This window comes from Thalassophryne amazonica, chromosome 16 (genome assembly GCF_902500255.1).
Source record: "Thalassophryne amazonica chromosome 16, fThaAma1.1, whole genome shotgun sequence".
NCBI classification, from domain to species: domain Eukaryota; kingdom Metazoa; phylum Chordata; class Actinopteri; order Batrachoidiformes; family Batrachoididae; genus Thalassophryne; species Thalassophryne amazonica.
In genome coordinates this window covers 1,037,020-1,056,016 of record NC_047118.1, presented here as the reverse complement: position 1 = coordinate 1,056,016, position 18,997 = coordinate 1,037,020, and the positions used below count along the sequence as shown (strand labels likewise).

General features: G+C 40.8%; 1 protein-coding gene across 1 annotated transcript in view; it reads right to left on the bottom strand.

Moving 5' to 3' along the window:
- The window catches only part of shank1 (SH3 and multiple ankyrin repeat domains 1), a 276,665-nt gene that overhangs the window by 142,840 nt on the left and 114,828 nt on the right, over window positions 1-18,997 (bottom strand). The window contains exon 8 of the mRNA XM_034189594.1: window positions 13,584-13,700. Coding sequence (XP_034045485.1) covers window positions 13,584-13,700 — 117 coding nt within the window. The remainder of the gene's footprint in view (window positions 1-13,583; window positions 13,701-18,997) is intronic.

The window sequence follows — 18,997 nt, the reverse complement described above, 5'->3', positions numbered from 1 at the left end:
CCACACAGCATCACCATCCCGATGCAGCGCTGATGTTATGACCTGCAGTGGTGCGCCGTAGCTCCAGTGAGAAACTCAGCTCTGATGTCATCTGCACACGGTCAAGCATGCAGGGGAGATGTTCCTGACCCATCTGTCTGTCTGTCTGCCTACAAAATAGTTTTAAGAGTTTTGATCAACCAGTCCACATGTGTTTTGTGGATCTGGAGAAGGCGTTCGACCGTGTCCTTCAGGGCACCCTGTGGGGGGGTGCTCCGGGAGTACGTGGGCCGGGGTCCTTTGCTAAGTGCTATCCAGTCCCTGTACGACCGCAGCAGGAGCTTGGTTCACATTGCCGGTAATAAGTCAAACCTGTTTCCAGTGCACGTTGGCCTCCGCCAGGGCTGCCCTTTGTCACCGGTTCTGTTCATTACTTTTATGGACAGAATTTCGAGGTGCAGCCAGGGTGTAGAGGGGGTCTGGTTTGGGAACAACGGAATTTCATCTCTGCTGTTTGCGGACGATGTGGTTCTGTTGGCTTCATCAAACCAGGACCTTCAGCGTGCACTGGGGCGGTTTGCAGCCGAGTGTGAAGCATCCGGGATGAAAATCAGCACCTCTAAATCCGAGGCCATGGTACTCGACTGAAAAAAGGTACCTTGCCCTCTTCAGGTTGGTGGAGTGTCCTTGCCTCAAGTGGAGGAGTTTAAGTATCTCGGGGTCTTGTTCACAACTGGTGGTTGGCTCTCACTGCGGTATTGTATCACTTCCTGTTCCGGAGCACAGCGGTGTTTTTCTGTATCTGTTAGCTGTTTAATCTGCGCAGTTAGATTGATCTAGTTATCTAGATTACGATTTGTTTCCCAGTATAATCTTTACGTGCCTTAACTAAAGCACTCCTTCTGCTGAATCACCTCTAAATTATTTACACATTATTCACTTTGCGTGTTTTTAGGAATCCGCTAGCTTAGCGTAGCTACTAGCTCTTAGCCGATTTAGCACGGCGGCTTCTCCTGTCTCTCCCGCACGTTTCTGCTCTGGGTGTGAAATGTTTAGTTATTCCTCGGCCTCCTTTAGCAGTAATGGTACTTGTAATAAGTGTAGCTTATTCGTGGCTTTGGAGGCCAGGCTGGGCGAATTGGAGACTCGGCTCCGCACCGTGGAAAATTCTACAGCTAGCCAGGCCCCTGTAGTCGATGCGGACCAAGGTAGCTTAGCCGCCGTTAATTTCCCTCTGGCAGATCCCGAGCAGCCGGGAAAGCCGGCCGACTGGGTGACTGTGAGGAGGAAGCGTAGCCCTAAACAGAAGCCCCGTGTACACCGCCAACCCGTTCACATCTCTAACCGTTTTTCCCCACTCGGCGACACACCCGCCGAGGATCAAACTCTGGTTATTGGCGACTCTGTTTTGCGAAATGTGAAGTTAGCGACACCAGCAACCATAGTCAATTGTCTTCCGGGGGCCAGAGCAGGCGACATTGAAGGAAATTTGAAACTGCTGGCTAAGGCTAAGCGTAAATTTGGTAAGATTGTAATTCACGTCGGCAGTAATGACACCCAGTTACGCCAATCGGAGGTCACTAAAATTAACATTAAATCGGTGTGTAAGTTTGCAAAAACAATGTCGGACTCTGTAGTTTTCTCTGGGCCCCTCCCCAATCAGACCGGGAGTGACATGTTTAGCCGCATGTTCTCCTTGAATTGCTGGCTGTCTGAGTGGTGTCCAAAAAATGAGGTGGGCTTCATAGATAATTGGCAAAGCTTCTGGGGAAAACCTGGTCTTGTTAGGAGAGACGGCATCCATCCCACTTTGGATGGAGCAGCTCTCATTTCTAGAAATCTGGCCAATTTTCTTAAATCCTCCAAACCGTGACTATCCAGGGTTGGGACCAGGAAGCAGAGTTGTAGTCTTACACACCTCTCTGCAGCTTCTCTCCCCCTGCCATCCCCTCATTACCCCATCCCCGTAGAGACGGTGCCTGCTCCCAGACTACCAATAACCAGCAAAAATCTATTTAAGCATAAAAATTCAAAAAGAAAAAATAATATAGCACCTTCAACTGCACCACAGACTAAAACAGTTAAATGTGGTCTATTAAACATTAGGTCTCTCTCTTCTAAGTCCCTGTTGGTAAATGATATAATAATTGATCAACATATTGATTTATTCTGCCTTACAGAAACCTGGTTACAGCAGGATGAATATGTTAGTTTAAATGAGTCAACACCCCCGAGTCACACTAACTGTCAGAATGCTCGTAGCACGGGCCGGGGCGGAGGATTAGCAGCAATCTTCCATTCCAGCTTATTAATTAATCAAAAACCCAGACAGAGCTTTAATTCATTTGAAAGCTTGACTCTTAGTCTTGTCCATCCAAATTGGAAGTCCCAAAAACCAGTTTTATTTGTTATTATCTATCGTCCACCTGGTCGTTACTGTGAGTTTCTCTGTGAATTTTCAGACCTTTTGTCTGACTTAGTGCTTAGCTCAGATAAGATAATTATAGTGGGCGATTTTAACATCCACACAGATGCTGAGAATGACAGCCTCAACACTGCATTTAATCTATTATTAGACTCTATCGGCTTTGCTCAAAAAGTAAATGAGTCCACCCACCACTTTAATCATATCTTAGATCTTGTTCTGACTTATGGTATGGAAATTGAAGACTTAACAGTATTCCCTGAAAACTCCCTTCTGTCTGATCATTTCTTAATAACATTTACATTTACTCTGATGGACTACCCAGCAGTGGGGAATAAGTTTCATTACACTAGAAGTCTTTCAGAAAGCGCTGTAACTAGGTTTAAGGATATGATTCCTTCTTTATGTTCTCTAATGCCATATACCAACACAGTGCAGAGTAGCTACCTAAACTCTGTAAGTGAGATAGAGTATCTCGTCAATAGTTTTACATCCTCATTGAAGACAACTTTGGATGCTGTAGCTCCTCTAAAAAAGAGAGCTTTAAATCAGAAGTGCCTGACTCCGTGGTATAACTCACAAACTCGTAGCTTAAAGCAGATAACCCGTAAGTTGGAGAGGAAATGGCGTCTCACTAATTTAGAAGATCTTCACTTAGCCTGGAAAAAGAGTCTGTTGCTCTATAAAAAAGCCCTCCGTAAAGCTAGGACATCTTTCTACTCATCACTAATTGAAGAAAATAAGAACAACCCCAGGTTTCTTTTCAGCACTGTAGCCAGGCTGACAAAGAGTCAGAGCTCTATTGAGCTGAGTATTCCATTAACTTTAACTAGTAATGACTTCATGACTTTCTTTGCTAACAAAATTTTAACTATTAGAGAAAAAATTACTCATAACCATCCCAAAGACGTATCGTTATCTTTGGCTGCTTTCAGTGATGCCGGTATTTGGTTAGACTCTTTCTCTCCGATTGTTCTGTCTGAGTTATTTTCATTAGTTACTTCATCCAAACCATCAACATGTTTATTAGACCCCATTCCTACCAGGCTGCTCAAGGAAGTCCTACCATTATTTAATGCTTCGATCTTAAATATGATCAATCTATCTTTGTTAGTTGGCTATGTACCACAGGCTTTTAAGGTGGCAGTAATTAAACCATTACTTAAAAAGCCATCACTTGACCCAGCTATCTTAGATAATTATAGGCCAATCTCCAACCTTCTTTTTCTCTCAAAAATTCTTGAAAGGGTAGTTGTAAAACAGCTAACTGATCATCTGCAGAGGAATGGTCTATTTGAAGAGTTTCAGTCAGGTTTTAGAATTCATCATAGTACAGAAACAGCATTAGTGAAGGTTACAAATGATCTTCTTATGGCCTCGGACAGTGGACTCATCTCTGTGCTTGTTCTGTTAGACCTCAGTGCTGCTTTTGATACTGTTGACCATAAAATTTTATTACAGAGATTAGAGCATGCCATAGGTATTAAAGGCACTGCGCTGCGGTGGTTTGAATCATATTTATCTAATAGATTACAATTTGTTCATGTAAATGGGGAATCTTCTTCACAGACTAAGGTTAATTATGGAGTTCCACAAGGTTCTGTGCTAGGACCAATTTTATTCACTTTATACATGCTTCCCTTAGGCAGTATTATTAGACGGTATTGCTTAAATTTTCATTGTTATGCAGATGATACCCAGCTTTATCTATCCATGAAGCCAGAGGACACACACCAATTAGCTAAACTGCAGGATTGTCTTACAGACATAAAGACATGGATGACCTCTAATTTCCTGCTTTTAAACTCAGATAAAACTGAAGTTATTGTACTTGGCCCCACAAATCTTAGAAACATGGTGTCTAACCAGATCCTTACTCTGGATGGCATTACCCTGACCTCTAGTAATACTGTGAGAAATCTTGGAGTCATTTTTGATCAGGATATGTCATTCAAAGCGCATATTAAACAAATATGTAGGACTGCTTTTTTGCATTTACGCAATATCTCTAAAATCAGAAAGGTCTTGTCTCAGAGTGATGCTGAAAAACTAATTCATGCATTTATTTCCTCTAGGCTGGACTATTGTAATTCATTATTATCAGGTTGTCCTAAAAGTTCCCTAAAAAGCCTTCAGTTAATTCAAAATGCTGCAGCTAGAGTACTGACGGGGACTAGAAGGAGAGAGCATATCTCACCCATATTGGCCTCTCTTCATTGGCTTCCTGTTAATTCTAGAATAGAATTTAAAATTCTTCTTCTTACTTATAAGGTTTTGAATAATCAGGTCCCATCTTATCTTAGGGACCTCGTAGTACCATATCACCCCAATAGAGCACTTCGCTCTCAGACTGCAGGCTTACTTGTAGTTCCTAGGGTTTGTAAGAGTAGAATGGGAGGCAGAGCCTTCAGCTTTCAGGCTCCTCTCCTGTGGAACCAGCTCCCAATTCAGATCAGGGAGACAGACACCCTCTCTACTTTTAAGATTAGGCTTAAAACTTTCCTTTTTGCTAAAGCTTATAGTTAGGGCTGGATCAGGTGACCCTGAACCATCCCTTAGTTATGCTGCTATAGACGTAGACTGCTGGGGGGTTCCCATGATGCACTGTTTCTTTCTCTTTTTGCTCTGTATGCACAACTCTGCATTTAATCATTAGTGATCGATCTCTGCTCCCCTCCACAGCATGTCTTTTTCCTGGTTCTCTCCCTCAGCCCCAACCAGTCCCAGCAGAAGACTGCCCCTCCCTGACCCTGGTTCTGCTGGAGGTTTCTTCCTGTTAAAAGGGAGTTTTTCCTTCCCACTGTAGCCAAGTGCTTGCTCACAGGGGGTCGTTTTGACCGTTGGGGTTTTACATAATTATTGTATGGCCTTGCCTTACAATATGAAGCGCCTTGGGGCAACTGTTTGTTGTGATTTGGCGCTATATAAAAAAATTGATTGATTGATTGATCTAGTTATCTAGATTACGATTTGTTTCCCAGTGTAATCTTCACGTGCCTTAACTAAAGCACTCCTTCTGCTGAATCACCTCTAAATTATTTACACATTATTCACTTTGCGTGTTTTTAGACATCTGCTAGCTTAGCGCAGCTACTAGCTCTTAGCCGATTTAGCATGGCAGCTTCTCCTGTCTCTCCCGCACTTTTCTGCTCTGGGTGTGAAATGTTTAGTTATTCCTCGGCCTCCTTTAGCAGTAACGGTACTTGTAATAAGTGTAGCTTATTCATAGCTTTGGAGGCCAGGCTGGGCGAATTGGAGACTCGGCTCCGCACCGTGGAAAATTCTACAGCTAGCCAGGCCCCTGTAGTCGGTGTGGACCAAGGTAGCTTAGCCGCCGTTAATTTCCCTCTGGCAGATCCCGAGCAGCCGGGAAAGCAGGCCGACTGGGTGACTGTGAGGAGGAAGCGTAGTTCTAAACAGAAGCCCCATGTACACCGCCAACCCGTTCACATTTCTAACCGTTTTTCCCCACTCGACGACACACCCGCCGAGGATCAAACTCTGGTTATTGGCGACTCTGTTTTGAGAAATGTGAAGTTAGCGACACCAACAACCATAGTCAATTGTCTTCCGGGGGCCAGAGCAGGCGACATTGAAGGAAATTTGAAACTGCTGGCTAAGGCTAAACGTAAATTTGGTAAGATTGTAATTCACGTCGGCAGTAATGACACCCGGTTACGCCAATCGGAGGTCACTAAAATTAACATTAAATCGGTGTGTAACTTTGCAAAAACAATGTTGGACTCTGTAGTTTTCTCTGGGCCCCTCCCCAATCGGACCGGGAGTGACATGTTTAGCCGCATGTTCTCCTTGAATTGCTGGCTGTCTGAGTGGTGTCCAAAAAATGAGGTGGGCTTCATAGATAATTGGCAAAGCTTCTGGGGAAAACCTGGTCTTGTTAGGAGAGACAGCATCCATCCCACTTTGGATGGAGCAGCTCTCATTTCTAGAAATCTGGCCAATTTTCTTAAATCCTCCAAACCGTGACTATCCAGGGTTGGGACCAGGAAGCAGAGTTGTAGTCTTACACACCTCTCTGCAGCTTCTCTCCCCCTGCCATCCCCTCATGACCCCATCCCCGTAGAGACGGTGCCTGCTCCCAGACCACCAATAACCAGAAAAAATCTATTTAAGCATAAAAATTCAAAAAGAAAAAATAATATAGCACCTTCAACTGCACCACAGACTAAAACAGTTAAATGTGGTCTATTAAACATTAGGTCTCTCTCTTCTAAGTCCCTGTTGGTAAATGATATAATAATTGATCAACATATTGATTTATTCTGCCTTTCAGAAACCTGGTTACAGCAGGATGAATATGTTAGTTTAAATGAGTCAACACCCCCGAGTCACACTAACTGCCAGAATGCTCGTAGCACGGGCCGGGGCGGAGGATTAGCAGCAATCTTCCATTCCAGCTTATTAATTAATCAAAAACCCAGACAGAGCTTTAATTCATTTGAGAGCTTGACTCTTAGTCTTGTCCATCCAAATTGGAAGTCCCAAAAACCAGTTTTATTTGTTATTATCTATCGTCCACCTGGTCGTTACTGTGAGTTTCTCTGTGAATTTTCAGACCTTTTGTCTGACTTAGTGCTTAGCTCAGATAAGAGAATTATAGTGGGCGATTTTAACATCCACACTGATGCTGAGAATGACAGCCTCAACACTGCATTTAATCTGTTATTAGACTCTATTGGCTTTGCTCAAAATGTAAATGAGTCCACCCACCACTTTAATCATATCTTAGATCTTGTTCTGACTTATGGTATGGAAATAGAGGACTTAACAGTATTCCCTGAAAACTCCCTTCTGTCTGATCATTTCTTAGTAACATTTACATTTACTCTGATGGACTACCCAGCAGTGGGGAATAAGTTTCATTACACTAGAAGTCTTTCAGAAAGCGCTGTAACTAGGTTTAAGGATATGATTCCTTCCTTATGTTCTCTAATGCCATATACCAACACAGTGCAGAGTAGCTACCTAAACTCTGTAAGTGAGATAGAGTATCTCGTCAATAGTTTTACATCCTCATTGAAGACAACTTTGGATGCTGTAGCTCCTCTGAAAAAGAGAGCTTTAAATCAGAAGTGCCTGACTCCGTGGTATAACTCACAAACTTGTAGCTTAAAGCAGATAACCCATAAATTGGAGAGGAAATGGCGTCTCACTAATTTAGAAGATCTTCACTTAGCCTGGAAAAAGAGTCTGTTGCTCTATAAAAAAGCCCTCCGTAAAGCTAGGACATCTTTCTACTCATCACTAATTGAAGAAAATAAGAACAACCCCAGGTTTCTTTTCAGCACTGTAGCCAGGCTGACAAAGAGTCAGAGCTCTATTGAGCTGAGTATTCCATTAACTTTAACTAGTAATGACTTCATGACTTTCTTTGCTAACAAAATTTTAACTATTAGAGAAATTAATTACTATGTACCACAGGCTTTTAAGGTGGCAGTAATTAAACCATTACTTAAAAAGCCATCACTTGACCCAGCTATCTTAGCTAATTATAGGCCAATCTCCAACCTTCCTTTTCTCTCAAAAATTCTTGAAAGGGTAGTTGTAAAACAGCTAACTGATCATCTGCAGAGGAATGGTCTATTTGAAGAGTTTCGGTCAGGTTTTAGAATTCATCATAGTACAGAAACAGCATTAGTGAAGGTTGCAAATGATCTTCTTATGGCCTCAGACAGTGGACTCATCTCTGTGCTTGTTTTGTTAGACCTCCGTGCTGCTTTTGATACTGTTGACCATAAAATTTTATTACAGAGATTAGAGCATGCCATAGGTATTAAAGGCACTGTGCTGCTGTGGTTTGAATCATATTTGTCTAATAGATTACAATTTGTTCATGTAAATGGGGAATCTTCTTCACAGACTAAAGTTAATTATGGAGTTCCACAAGGTTCTGTGCTAGGACCAATTTTATTCACTTTATACATGCTTCCCTTAGGCAGTATTATTAGACGGTATTGCTTAAATTTTCATTGTTACGCAGATGATACCCAGCTTTATCTATCCATGAAGCCAGAGGACACACACCAATTAGCTAAACTGCAGGATTGTCTTACAGACATAAAGACATGGATGACCTCTAATTTCCTGCTTTTAAACTCAGATAAAACTGAAGTTATTGTACTTGGCCCCACAAATCTTAGAAACATGGTGTCTAACCAGATCCTTACTCTGGATGGCATTACCCTGACCTCTAGTAATACTGTGAGAAATCTTGGAGTCATTTTTGATCAGGATATGTCATTCAAAGCGCATATTAAACAAATATGTAGGACTGTTTTTTTTGCATTTACGCAATATCTCTAAAATTAGAAAAGTCCTGTCTCAGAGTGATGCTGAAAAACTAATTCATGCATTTATTTCCTCTAGGCTGGACTATTGTAATTCATTATTATCAGGTTGTCCTAAAAGTTCCCTAAAAAGCCTTCAGTTAATTCAAAATGCTGCAGCTAGAGTACTGACGGGGACTAGAAGGAGAGAGCATATCTCACCCATATTGGCCTCTCTTCATTGGCTTCCTGTTAATTCTAGAATAGAATTTAAAATTCTTCTTCTTACTTATAAGGTTTTGAATAATCAGGTCCCATCTTATCTTAGGGACCTCGTAGTACCATATCACCCCAATAGAGCGCTTCGCTCTCAGACTGCAGGCTTACTTGTAGTTCCTAGGGTTTGTAAGAGTAGAATGGGAGGCAGAGCCTTCAGCTTTCAGGCTCCTCTCCTGTGGAACCAGCTCCCAATTCAGATCAGGGAGACAGACACCCTCTCTACTTTTAAGATTAGGCTTAAAACTTTCCTTTTTGCTAAAGCTTATAGTTAGGGCTGGATCAGGTGACCCTGAACCATCCCTTAGTTATGCTGCTATAGACGTAGACTGCTGGGGGGTTCCCATGATGCACTGTTTCTTTCTCTTTTTGCTCTGTATGCACCACTCTGCATTTAATCATTAGTGATCGATCTCTGCTCCCCTCCACAGCATGTCTTTTTCCTGGTTCTCTCCCTCAGCCCCAACCAGTCCCAGCAGAAGACTGCCCCTCCCTGAGCCTGGTTCTGCTGGAGGTTTCTTCCTGTTAAAAGGTAGTTTTTCCTTCCCACTGTCGCCAAGTGCTTGCTCACAGGGGGTCGTTTTGACCGTTGGGGTTTTACATAATTATTGTATGGCCTTGCCTTACAATATAAAGCGCCTTGGGGCAACTGTTTGTTGTGATTTGGCGCTATATAAAAAAAAATTGATTGATTGATTGAAGTGAGGGACGGATGGAGCGTGAGATCGATAGACAGATCAGTGCAGCATCTGCAGTGATGCGGTCGCTGTATCGGACCGTCGTGGTGAAGAGAGAGCTGAGTAGGGGGGCAAAGCTCTTGATTTACTGATCGATCTACATTCCGACCTTCACCTATGGTCATGAGATTTGGCTCATGACCCAAACAACAAGATCGCGAGTACTAGCGGCCGAGATGAGTTTCCTCTGCAGGGTGGCTGGGCACTCCCTTAGAGATAGGGTGAGGAGCTCGGTCACTCGGGAGGAGCTCGGAGTCGAGCCGCTGCTCCTCCACATCGAAAGGAGCCAGCTGAGGTGGCTCGGGCATCTTTTCCGGATGCCCCTGGACGCCTTGCTGAAGAGGTGTTCCCGGGCACGTCCCATTGGGACGAGGCCCCGGGGAAGACCCAGGACACGCTGGAGGGACTATGTCTCTCGGCTGGCTTGGGAAACCCTCAGGGTTCCCCGGAGGAGCTGGGGGAGGTGTGTGTGGATCAGGAGGTCTGGGCGGCTTTGCTTGAGCTGCTGCCCCCGTGACCCGACTCCAGAAAAAGCGGAAGAAAATGGATAGATGGATGGATCCAATTTCAGTCAAACTTGGTGAAATAAATAAATCTTGGTGGCTTCCCTCACTACACTGACAAAAGTCTGTTGGATTTACATAAATGTCAGTATAAATGTCGACTGTACATGAGCAGAATGTGTGGAAATAAAATAATTATTTGATGTTACTCAATTAAAAACATCAGGAAACGATCATGTGCAATTTGTGTCTATATTTAAATGCTGTTTCTTGTTGTTTGTTTTGTCTTTTTAGTGTCATCATCGTTTAGTACAATCACTTACTTTTTGAAAATGACAGATTTACCATACAGTATCACACAGTACCATACAGTATCATACAGTACAATACAGTATCACACAGTATCATACAGTATCACACAGTATCATACAGTACCATACAGTATCATACAGTACAATACAGTATCACACAGTATCACACAGTATCACACAGTATCATACAGTACCATACAGTATCATACAGTACAATACAGTATCACACAGTGCCATACAGTATCATACAGTATCATACAATACCATACAGTATCATACAGTACCATACAGTACAATACAGTATCACACAGTACCATACAGTATCATACAGTACCATACAGTACAATACAGTATCACACAGTGCCATACAGTACCATACAGTATCACACAGTATCACACAGTACCATACAGTATCATACAGTATCATACAATACCATACAGTATCATACAGTACCATACAGTACAATACAGTATCATACTGTACCATACAGTATCACACAGTACCATACAGTATCACACAGTACCATACTGTACCATACAGTATCATACAGTACCATACAGTATCACACAGTATCATACAGTATCATACTGTACCATACAGTATCACACAGTACCATACAGTATCACACAGTATCATACAGTATCACACAGTATCACACAGTACCATACAGTATCACACAGTACCATACTGTACCATACAGTATCATACAGTACCATACAGTATCACACAGTATCATACAGTATCATACTGTACCATACAGTATCACACAGTACCATACAGTATCACACAGTATCATACTGTACCATACAGTATGATGATATGGTATGGTATGGTACTGTGTGATACTGTGTGATACTGTATGATACTGTGTGATACTGTATGGTACTGTACCATACAGTATGATACAGTACCATACAGTATCACACAGTATCATACTGTACCATACAGTATCATACAGTACCATACAGTATCACACAGTATCATACAGTATCATACTGTACCATACAGTATCACACAGTACCATACAGTATCACACAGTATGATACTGTACCATACAGTATCATACTGTACCATACAGTAAAATACAGTATCATACTGTACCATACAGTATCACACAGTACCATACAGTATCACACAGTATCATACTGTACCATACAGTATCACACAGTACCATACAGTATCACACAGTACCATACTGTACCATACAGTATCATACAGTACCATACAGTATCACACAGTACCATACAGTATCACACAGTATCATACTGTACCATACAGTATCACACAGTACCATACAGTATCACACAGTATCATACAGTACCATACAGTATCACACAGTACCATACAGTATCACACAGTATCATACTGTACCATACAGTATCACACAGTACCATACAGTATCACACAGTACCATACTGTACCATACAGTATCATACAGTACCATACAGTATCACACAGTATCATACAGTATCATACTGTACCATACAGTATCACACAGTACCATACAGTATCACACAGTATCATACAGTATCACACAGTATCACACAGTACCATACAGTATCACACAGTACCATACTGTACCATACAGTATCATACAGTACCATACAGTATCACACACTATCATACAGTATCACACAGTACCATACAGTATCACACAGTACCATACAGTATCACACAGTATCATACTGTACCATACAGTATCATACTGTACCATACAGTACCACACAGTACCATACAGTATCATACTGTACCATACAGTATCATACTGTACCATACAGTACCACACAGTACCATACAGTATCATACTGTACCATACAGTATCATACTGTACCATACAGTATCACACAGTATCATACAGTACCATACAGTATCATACTGTACCATACAGTATCACACAGTACCATACAGTATCACACAGTACCATACTGTACCATACAGTATCATACAGTACCATACAGTATCACACAGTATCATACAGTATCACACAGTACCATACAGTATCACACAGTACCATACTGTACCATACAGTATCATACTGTACCATACAGTACCACACAGTACCATACAGTATCATACTGTACCATACAGTATCACACAGTACCATACAGTATCACACAGTATCATACTGTACCATACAGTACCACACAGTACCATACAGTACCATACAGTACCATACAGTATCACACAGTATCACACAGTATCATACTGTACCATACAGTACCACACAGTACCATACAGTACCATACTGTACCATACAGTACCACACAGTACCATACAGTATCACACAGTATCATACTGTACCATACAGTATCACACAGTACCATACAGTATCACACAGTATCATACTGTACCATACAGTATCACACAGTACCATACAGTATCACACAGTATCACACAGTATCATACTGTACCATACAGTATCACACAGTATCACACAGTATCATACAGTACCATACAGTATCACACAGTACCATACAGTATCACACAGTATCACACAGTATCATACTGTACCATACAGTACCATACAGTATCACACAGTATCACACAGTATCATACAGTACCATACAGTATCACACAGTACCATACAGTATCACACAGTATCACACAGTATCACACAGTATCATACTGTACCATACAGTATCACACAGTACCATACAGTATCACACAGTATCATACTGTACCATACAGTATCACACAGTATCACACAGTATCATACAGTACCATACAGTATCACACAGTACCATACAGTATCACACAGTATCACACAGTATCACACAGTATCATACAGTACCATACAGTACCATACAGTATCACACAGTATCACACAGTATCACACAGTATCATACAGTATCACACAGTATCATACAGTACCATACAGTACCATACAGTATCACACAGTATCACACAGTATCATACAGTACCATACAGTACCATACAGTATCACACAGTATCACACAGTATCATACAGTACCATACTGTATAATATAGTTGGTGTTCCTTAATAATTGATGTTAATGAAGTTGACTGTCCAGATACTTATGGACCTGTGTATCTGTGTATCTACCTTGTTGTATAAAGCACAAACGTGCAAGGCAGTGTTTCCGGAGGCGTTCTGGGAGGAGGAGTCTGCTCCATAAAAGAGGAGGTGCTCCAGATGCTGGGAGTTGCCGTTCTGACAGGCCTGAGGATGAATTAGATCATGAAGGAAGAAAAAACAAAGATATAGAAAATGATTTATGCAATACATACATACTGTATATGTATATATATATATACACACACAGTATATAAAGTCAATAGAGGAGGAAAAGGGTTACAAAAAGCAAGTTAGAAATAATGTGTTTTTGTGTCTATATGGATGACTGAATTAAATAATAATCCATAGAAATGATTCAGGATGAAGAAGGTACAGAGAGACAGAGACAGTTATAAAGTTACTGTAGTTTATATTTCATTACATGTGATGACCCAAGGGTAAAGTTTATTTCCATTAGATGTTTTATTGTGCTTTTATTTTGTACTTCCTTTCAACCCGGAAGTGTATCGAAAAGGACAGTGTCGGAAGGTAACTTGACACAAGGTAAAAAACGAGGAGGGTGAGCAAACGCAAGGAGAAACGTGATGGAGCTCAAACGGGGAGAGAAAGTTTAGTTTCAGTCGAAAGTGGCTACAAGCTCTTACGTTGGTTTGAGAACGGCAAAAAAATCAATAAAACCCCTAAACCATCAGTCCGGGCTAACTGATTTCGACTGGAACCTACATTACATGTCTGTTATCTAAAAAAACATGGGAAAAAAGTCTGTTTTGCTCCTTTATGGAGAACCCGATTCCTTCTGTTCTCAGTTAAACTAAGTATTTTATGAAAGGTTTTAAAAAAAATTGTTGTTGAGTACAATCAACCTTTGTTTTTGTTTTTTTGTTTTTTTTTTGGTCACCAGTCTCATTTTTCACTCCACCTGCACATCTAATGCAGAAAATACAACACTGGCTAGATGACGTTCAAACTAGAAAATGTCTTTTGTGCAGAATAATACTTATAAAGTCATAAATTATAAGAAGTAAATGTTTAAGTTGATTTTCTTTCGATAATCAATTCTGCCCAAAAAAATAATTCAATAATTCATGAAATGTACATATACAATATTTTCCCAAGTGCCCCAAAGAGAAGGTGGAGGGGAAACTGCACACATTATGATTATGTTGTAATATTTTTTTAATATGTTTTATAAAATTAAAATGACTTTGGACAAAACATCTTTAAACTTGCTTTAGTTTATTTATCCTGATGGAGTCTGATGTGTGGTGGGATTAACTCAAGAACGATTGGAAATTTGAAAAACCTTTGATCATTTATACTTTCTGGTCAAAATAAATGGTGTAACTTTGATCATTTTTTTAATGAAAACATCCTGTTCAATCTTGACAGTAATGGAGATTTTAAGGATTACAAACAAACCTGAATGATTGATTGATTTTTATTTGTATAAAATGTAAACATGTCTAAAATAATACAGTATAAAAAATGTATGAAGTAAACATGGATACATAAACGTACTGGGTAACACAAAAAGGATAAGCGCTTGTTTCCATTGTGGCCAAACAAAAATAAATTGCCTATTTCCTCATTGGGACATCTTGCAAAATAAAGTGTTTAACCCTGTTTTTAAATAAGGACTCTGATTTGACTCAGTAGACTGTTTAAAAGCTTTGCACCAGTGTACATAAAACTGGAAGCACCAAAAGATTTCACATGGGGAATGACTAGAGCCTCGTCCCGCTGCACCACTTTACTGGTACAACTTTGAAAAAAAAAAAATCTGTGGTGGTTGGTGCTTCCTAAGCTGCAGTTTTCCAGTCCCTCACTGGTTTCCCACATAGAATAGCAGGTGTTGATGGGCATCGCTGGGTCAATCCGCCACTTTTGGTTAATCGCATGTGGGTAGAGAAGGCAGACATGGGAAATAAGCAGACCGGGGTGCACCCACAAACCACAGGCATTCATTAAAATGAGGACACAACAAGTACCAAGAGTTCAGCCTGTGTATCAGCGAGTAACATGCACATTGCAAAAATTATTAATGTTTCATGATACCAATTTAATCACCGCAAGAAAAAAGACAAGAGATTTAGAACATGATTTTAAGTTTTAGAAACTGTCCACAGCATACGCGTGTAAATTGTTTTCTTCATTATGTCCACAGAAGTGTCCTGAATATTTATTTCTGCCCCAAATCCAATCCAACGCTTTTATTAGTGAGTATCTGCCAATACTGCACCCAATGTTGATGCTTTTCAAATATTTTACTGGATATAAAATTTTTCAAATAAATATTTTTTCCTGTATTGCAAAGCCTAAAGCCACTCATTAAAATGACAGTAAGTATGTCTGATAGTTGATGGTATTAATGGTATTAACATAATAATATTTTTAACATGTTGATGTGAAATTAGAACTTTTTTAAACTCTGCATCAATTTGTAAAAATAAGGAGATGTTTGTATCAGACAGATTAATGCATCTTATTTCTTTTGGATTCCCAAAGTGGTCTTTTAAGTTCTTATTTGTTTGTGAAGAAAACAGACCAGTGTTGCACATCATTGTTCAGAGAACACAATTTTACAGTTTATTTCATTTAGACAGTTTCTACAAATGTGAGAATTAAAAATTCAGGCTTCACTGCTGTGAAAAAAAAGTCTTTTGGATTTACATGATTTAAATATGTTGTCCATCAATTCCACACACTCAGAATATGTCCAAATTACACACTTTTCTTCAGAATTACAGTATTGGTAGACACTCAGTAATAAAGGAGCTGGGTTTGTCTAAATGAGAAACATAAGCAATCTGTGATAGTTGGACATATTCTGATCATTATATTTGTTGATTTCCGTTTTTTAGTGCAATTTGACATTTTGACCTGATTTCCACACCTTGTTACACAAATTGTGGATGTAAGTTAAAATTTACATTCTATTAGTTTATGGCTCTATGGGTCACATTTGTGTGGTAGAAAATTCATAACAATAACTTATAAACAGCAGTTAATTTGAAGTAAAAGCAGACTGGATGCACAGCTGGCTGGTTGGCTGGATGGATGGCCTTTAAACAGCAGAGCTAAAAAGTTAAATTGCACATTTTGCAACGGTTTCCACAGAGATCCAACTTGTCCATTTTTTTTCCCATAAAGCTCACAGAAATCACAGCTTCCCAAAGAGCTCGTGTATCAAACAGGGATACCCTTCAGAATCATCCTGGCAGTCATATAAATGTGCAGATGCATGTATTTGTATAGCATCAGATGGAAAATCACAGGGTTTAATGAAGAATTTAAAAATTTAACTTTTTCTTGCTTCGACAAAAAAAAAAAATACTAGTTTGAGTCTTTCATAAATAAATATTAGCAAAGACATACCGGCAGATGATATAAGGTGGATGTTGCTGTGACAACAAGGGGGGGGATCTTGTACCTTTGGATTTTTTTTGGCTTGGCCTGGGATCTCCAGATCACTGTCAGATGTGGAGCCACACAGGCTTTGGTAGGGTGAAGGATGAATGGTGCCACATGAAAGGATGAGAGATGCATGAATGGTTTCTGATGTACAGCATGAATACACACACAATGTACACAATCAAAGATAATCAAAACCGCTGCACAAAGTCGCTATTTTTTATTTATTTATTTATTTATTTATTGCTAGTTTGGGGGGCCTGATGACTTACATATGTACACTCAACAAAAATATAAATGCAACACTTTTGGTTTTGCTCCCATTTTGTATGAGATGAACTCAAAGATCTAAAACTTTTTCCACATACACAATATCACCATTTCCCTCAAATATTGTTCACAAACCAGTCTAAATCTGTGATAGTGAGCACTTCTCCTTTGCTGAGATAATCCATCCCACCTCACAGGTGTGCCATATCAAGATGCTGATTAGACACCATGATTAGTGCACAGGTGTGCCTTAGACTGCCCACAATAAAAGGCCACTCTGAAAGGTGCAGTTTTATCACACAGCACAATGCCACAGATGTCGCAAGATTTGAGGGAGCATGCAATTGGCATGCTGACAGCAGGAATGTCAACCAGAGCTGTTGCTCGTGTATTGAATGTTCATTTCTCTACCATAAGCCGTCTCCAAAGGCGTTTCAGAGAATTAGGCAGTACATCCAACCAGCCTCACAACCGCAGACCACGTGTAACCACACCAGCCCAGGACCTCCACATCCAGCATGTTCACCTCCAAGATCGTCTGAGACCAGCCACTCGGACAGCTGCTGAACAATCGGTTTGCATAACCAAAGAATTTCTGCACAAACTGTCAGAAACCGTCTCAGGGAAGCTCATCTGCATGCTCGTCGTCCTCATCGAGGTCTCGACCTGACTCCAGTTCGTTGTCGTAACCGACTTGAGTGGGCAAATGCTCACATTCGCTGGCGTTTGGCACGTTGGAGAGGTGTTCTCTTCACGGATGAATCCCGGTTCACACTGTCCAGGGCAGATGGCAGACAGCGTGTGTGGGGTCGTGTGGGTGAGCGGTTTTCTGATGTCAGTGTTGTGGATCGAGTGGCCCATGGTGGCGGTGGGGTTATGGTATGGGCAGGTGTCTGTTATGGACGAAGAACACAGGTGCATTTTATTGATGGCCTTTTGAATGCACAGAGATACCGTGATGAGATGCTGAGGCCCATTGTTGTGCCATACATCCAAGAACATCACCTCATGTTGCAGCAGGATAATGCACGGCCCCATGTTGCAAGGATCTGTACACAATTCTTGGAAGCTGAAAATGTCCCAGTTCTTGCATGGCCGGCATACTCACCGGACATGTCACCCATTGAGCATGTTTGGGATGCTCTGGACCGGCGTATACGACAGCGTGTACCAGTTCCTGCCAATATCCAGCAACTTCGCACAGCCATTGAAGAGGAGTGGACCAACATTCCACAGGCCACAATTGACAACCTGATCAACGCTATGCGAAGGAGATGTGCTGCATGAGGCAAATGGTGGTCACACCAGATACTGACTGGTATCCCCCCCCAATAAAACAAAACTACACCTTTCAGAGTGGCCTTTTATTGTGGGCAGTCTAAGGCACACCTGTGCACTAATCATGGTGTCTAATCAGCATCTTGGTATGGCACACCTGTGAGGTGGGATGGATTATCTCAGCAAAGGAGAAGTGCTCACTATCACAGATTTAGACTGGTTTGTGAACAATATTTGAGGGAAATGGTGATATTGTGTATGTGGAAAAAGTTTTAGATCTTTGAGTTCATCTCATACAAAATGGGAGCAAAACCAAAAGTGTTGCGTTCATATTTTTGTTGAGTGTAATTTGTTTTCCTCGCCAAGAGCCATATTTTGGCAGGTGTGACTTACACTCCAGAAAAAACATGTGTGCATTTTAAATAAGAAGAAGAAGAAGAAGAAGAAATATGTAAACTACAATAATAAAAGGAAAAAAATGT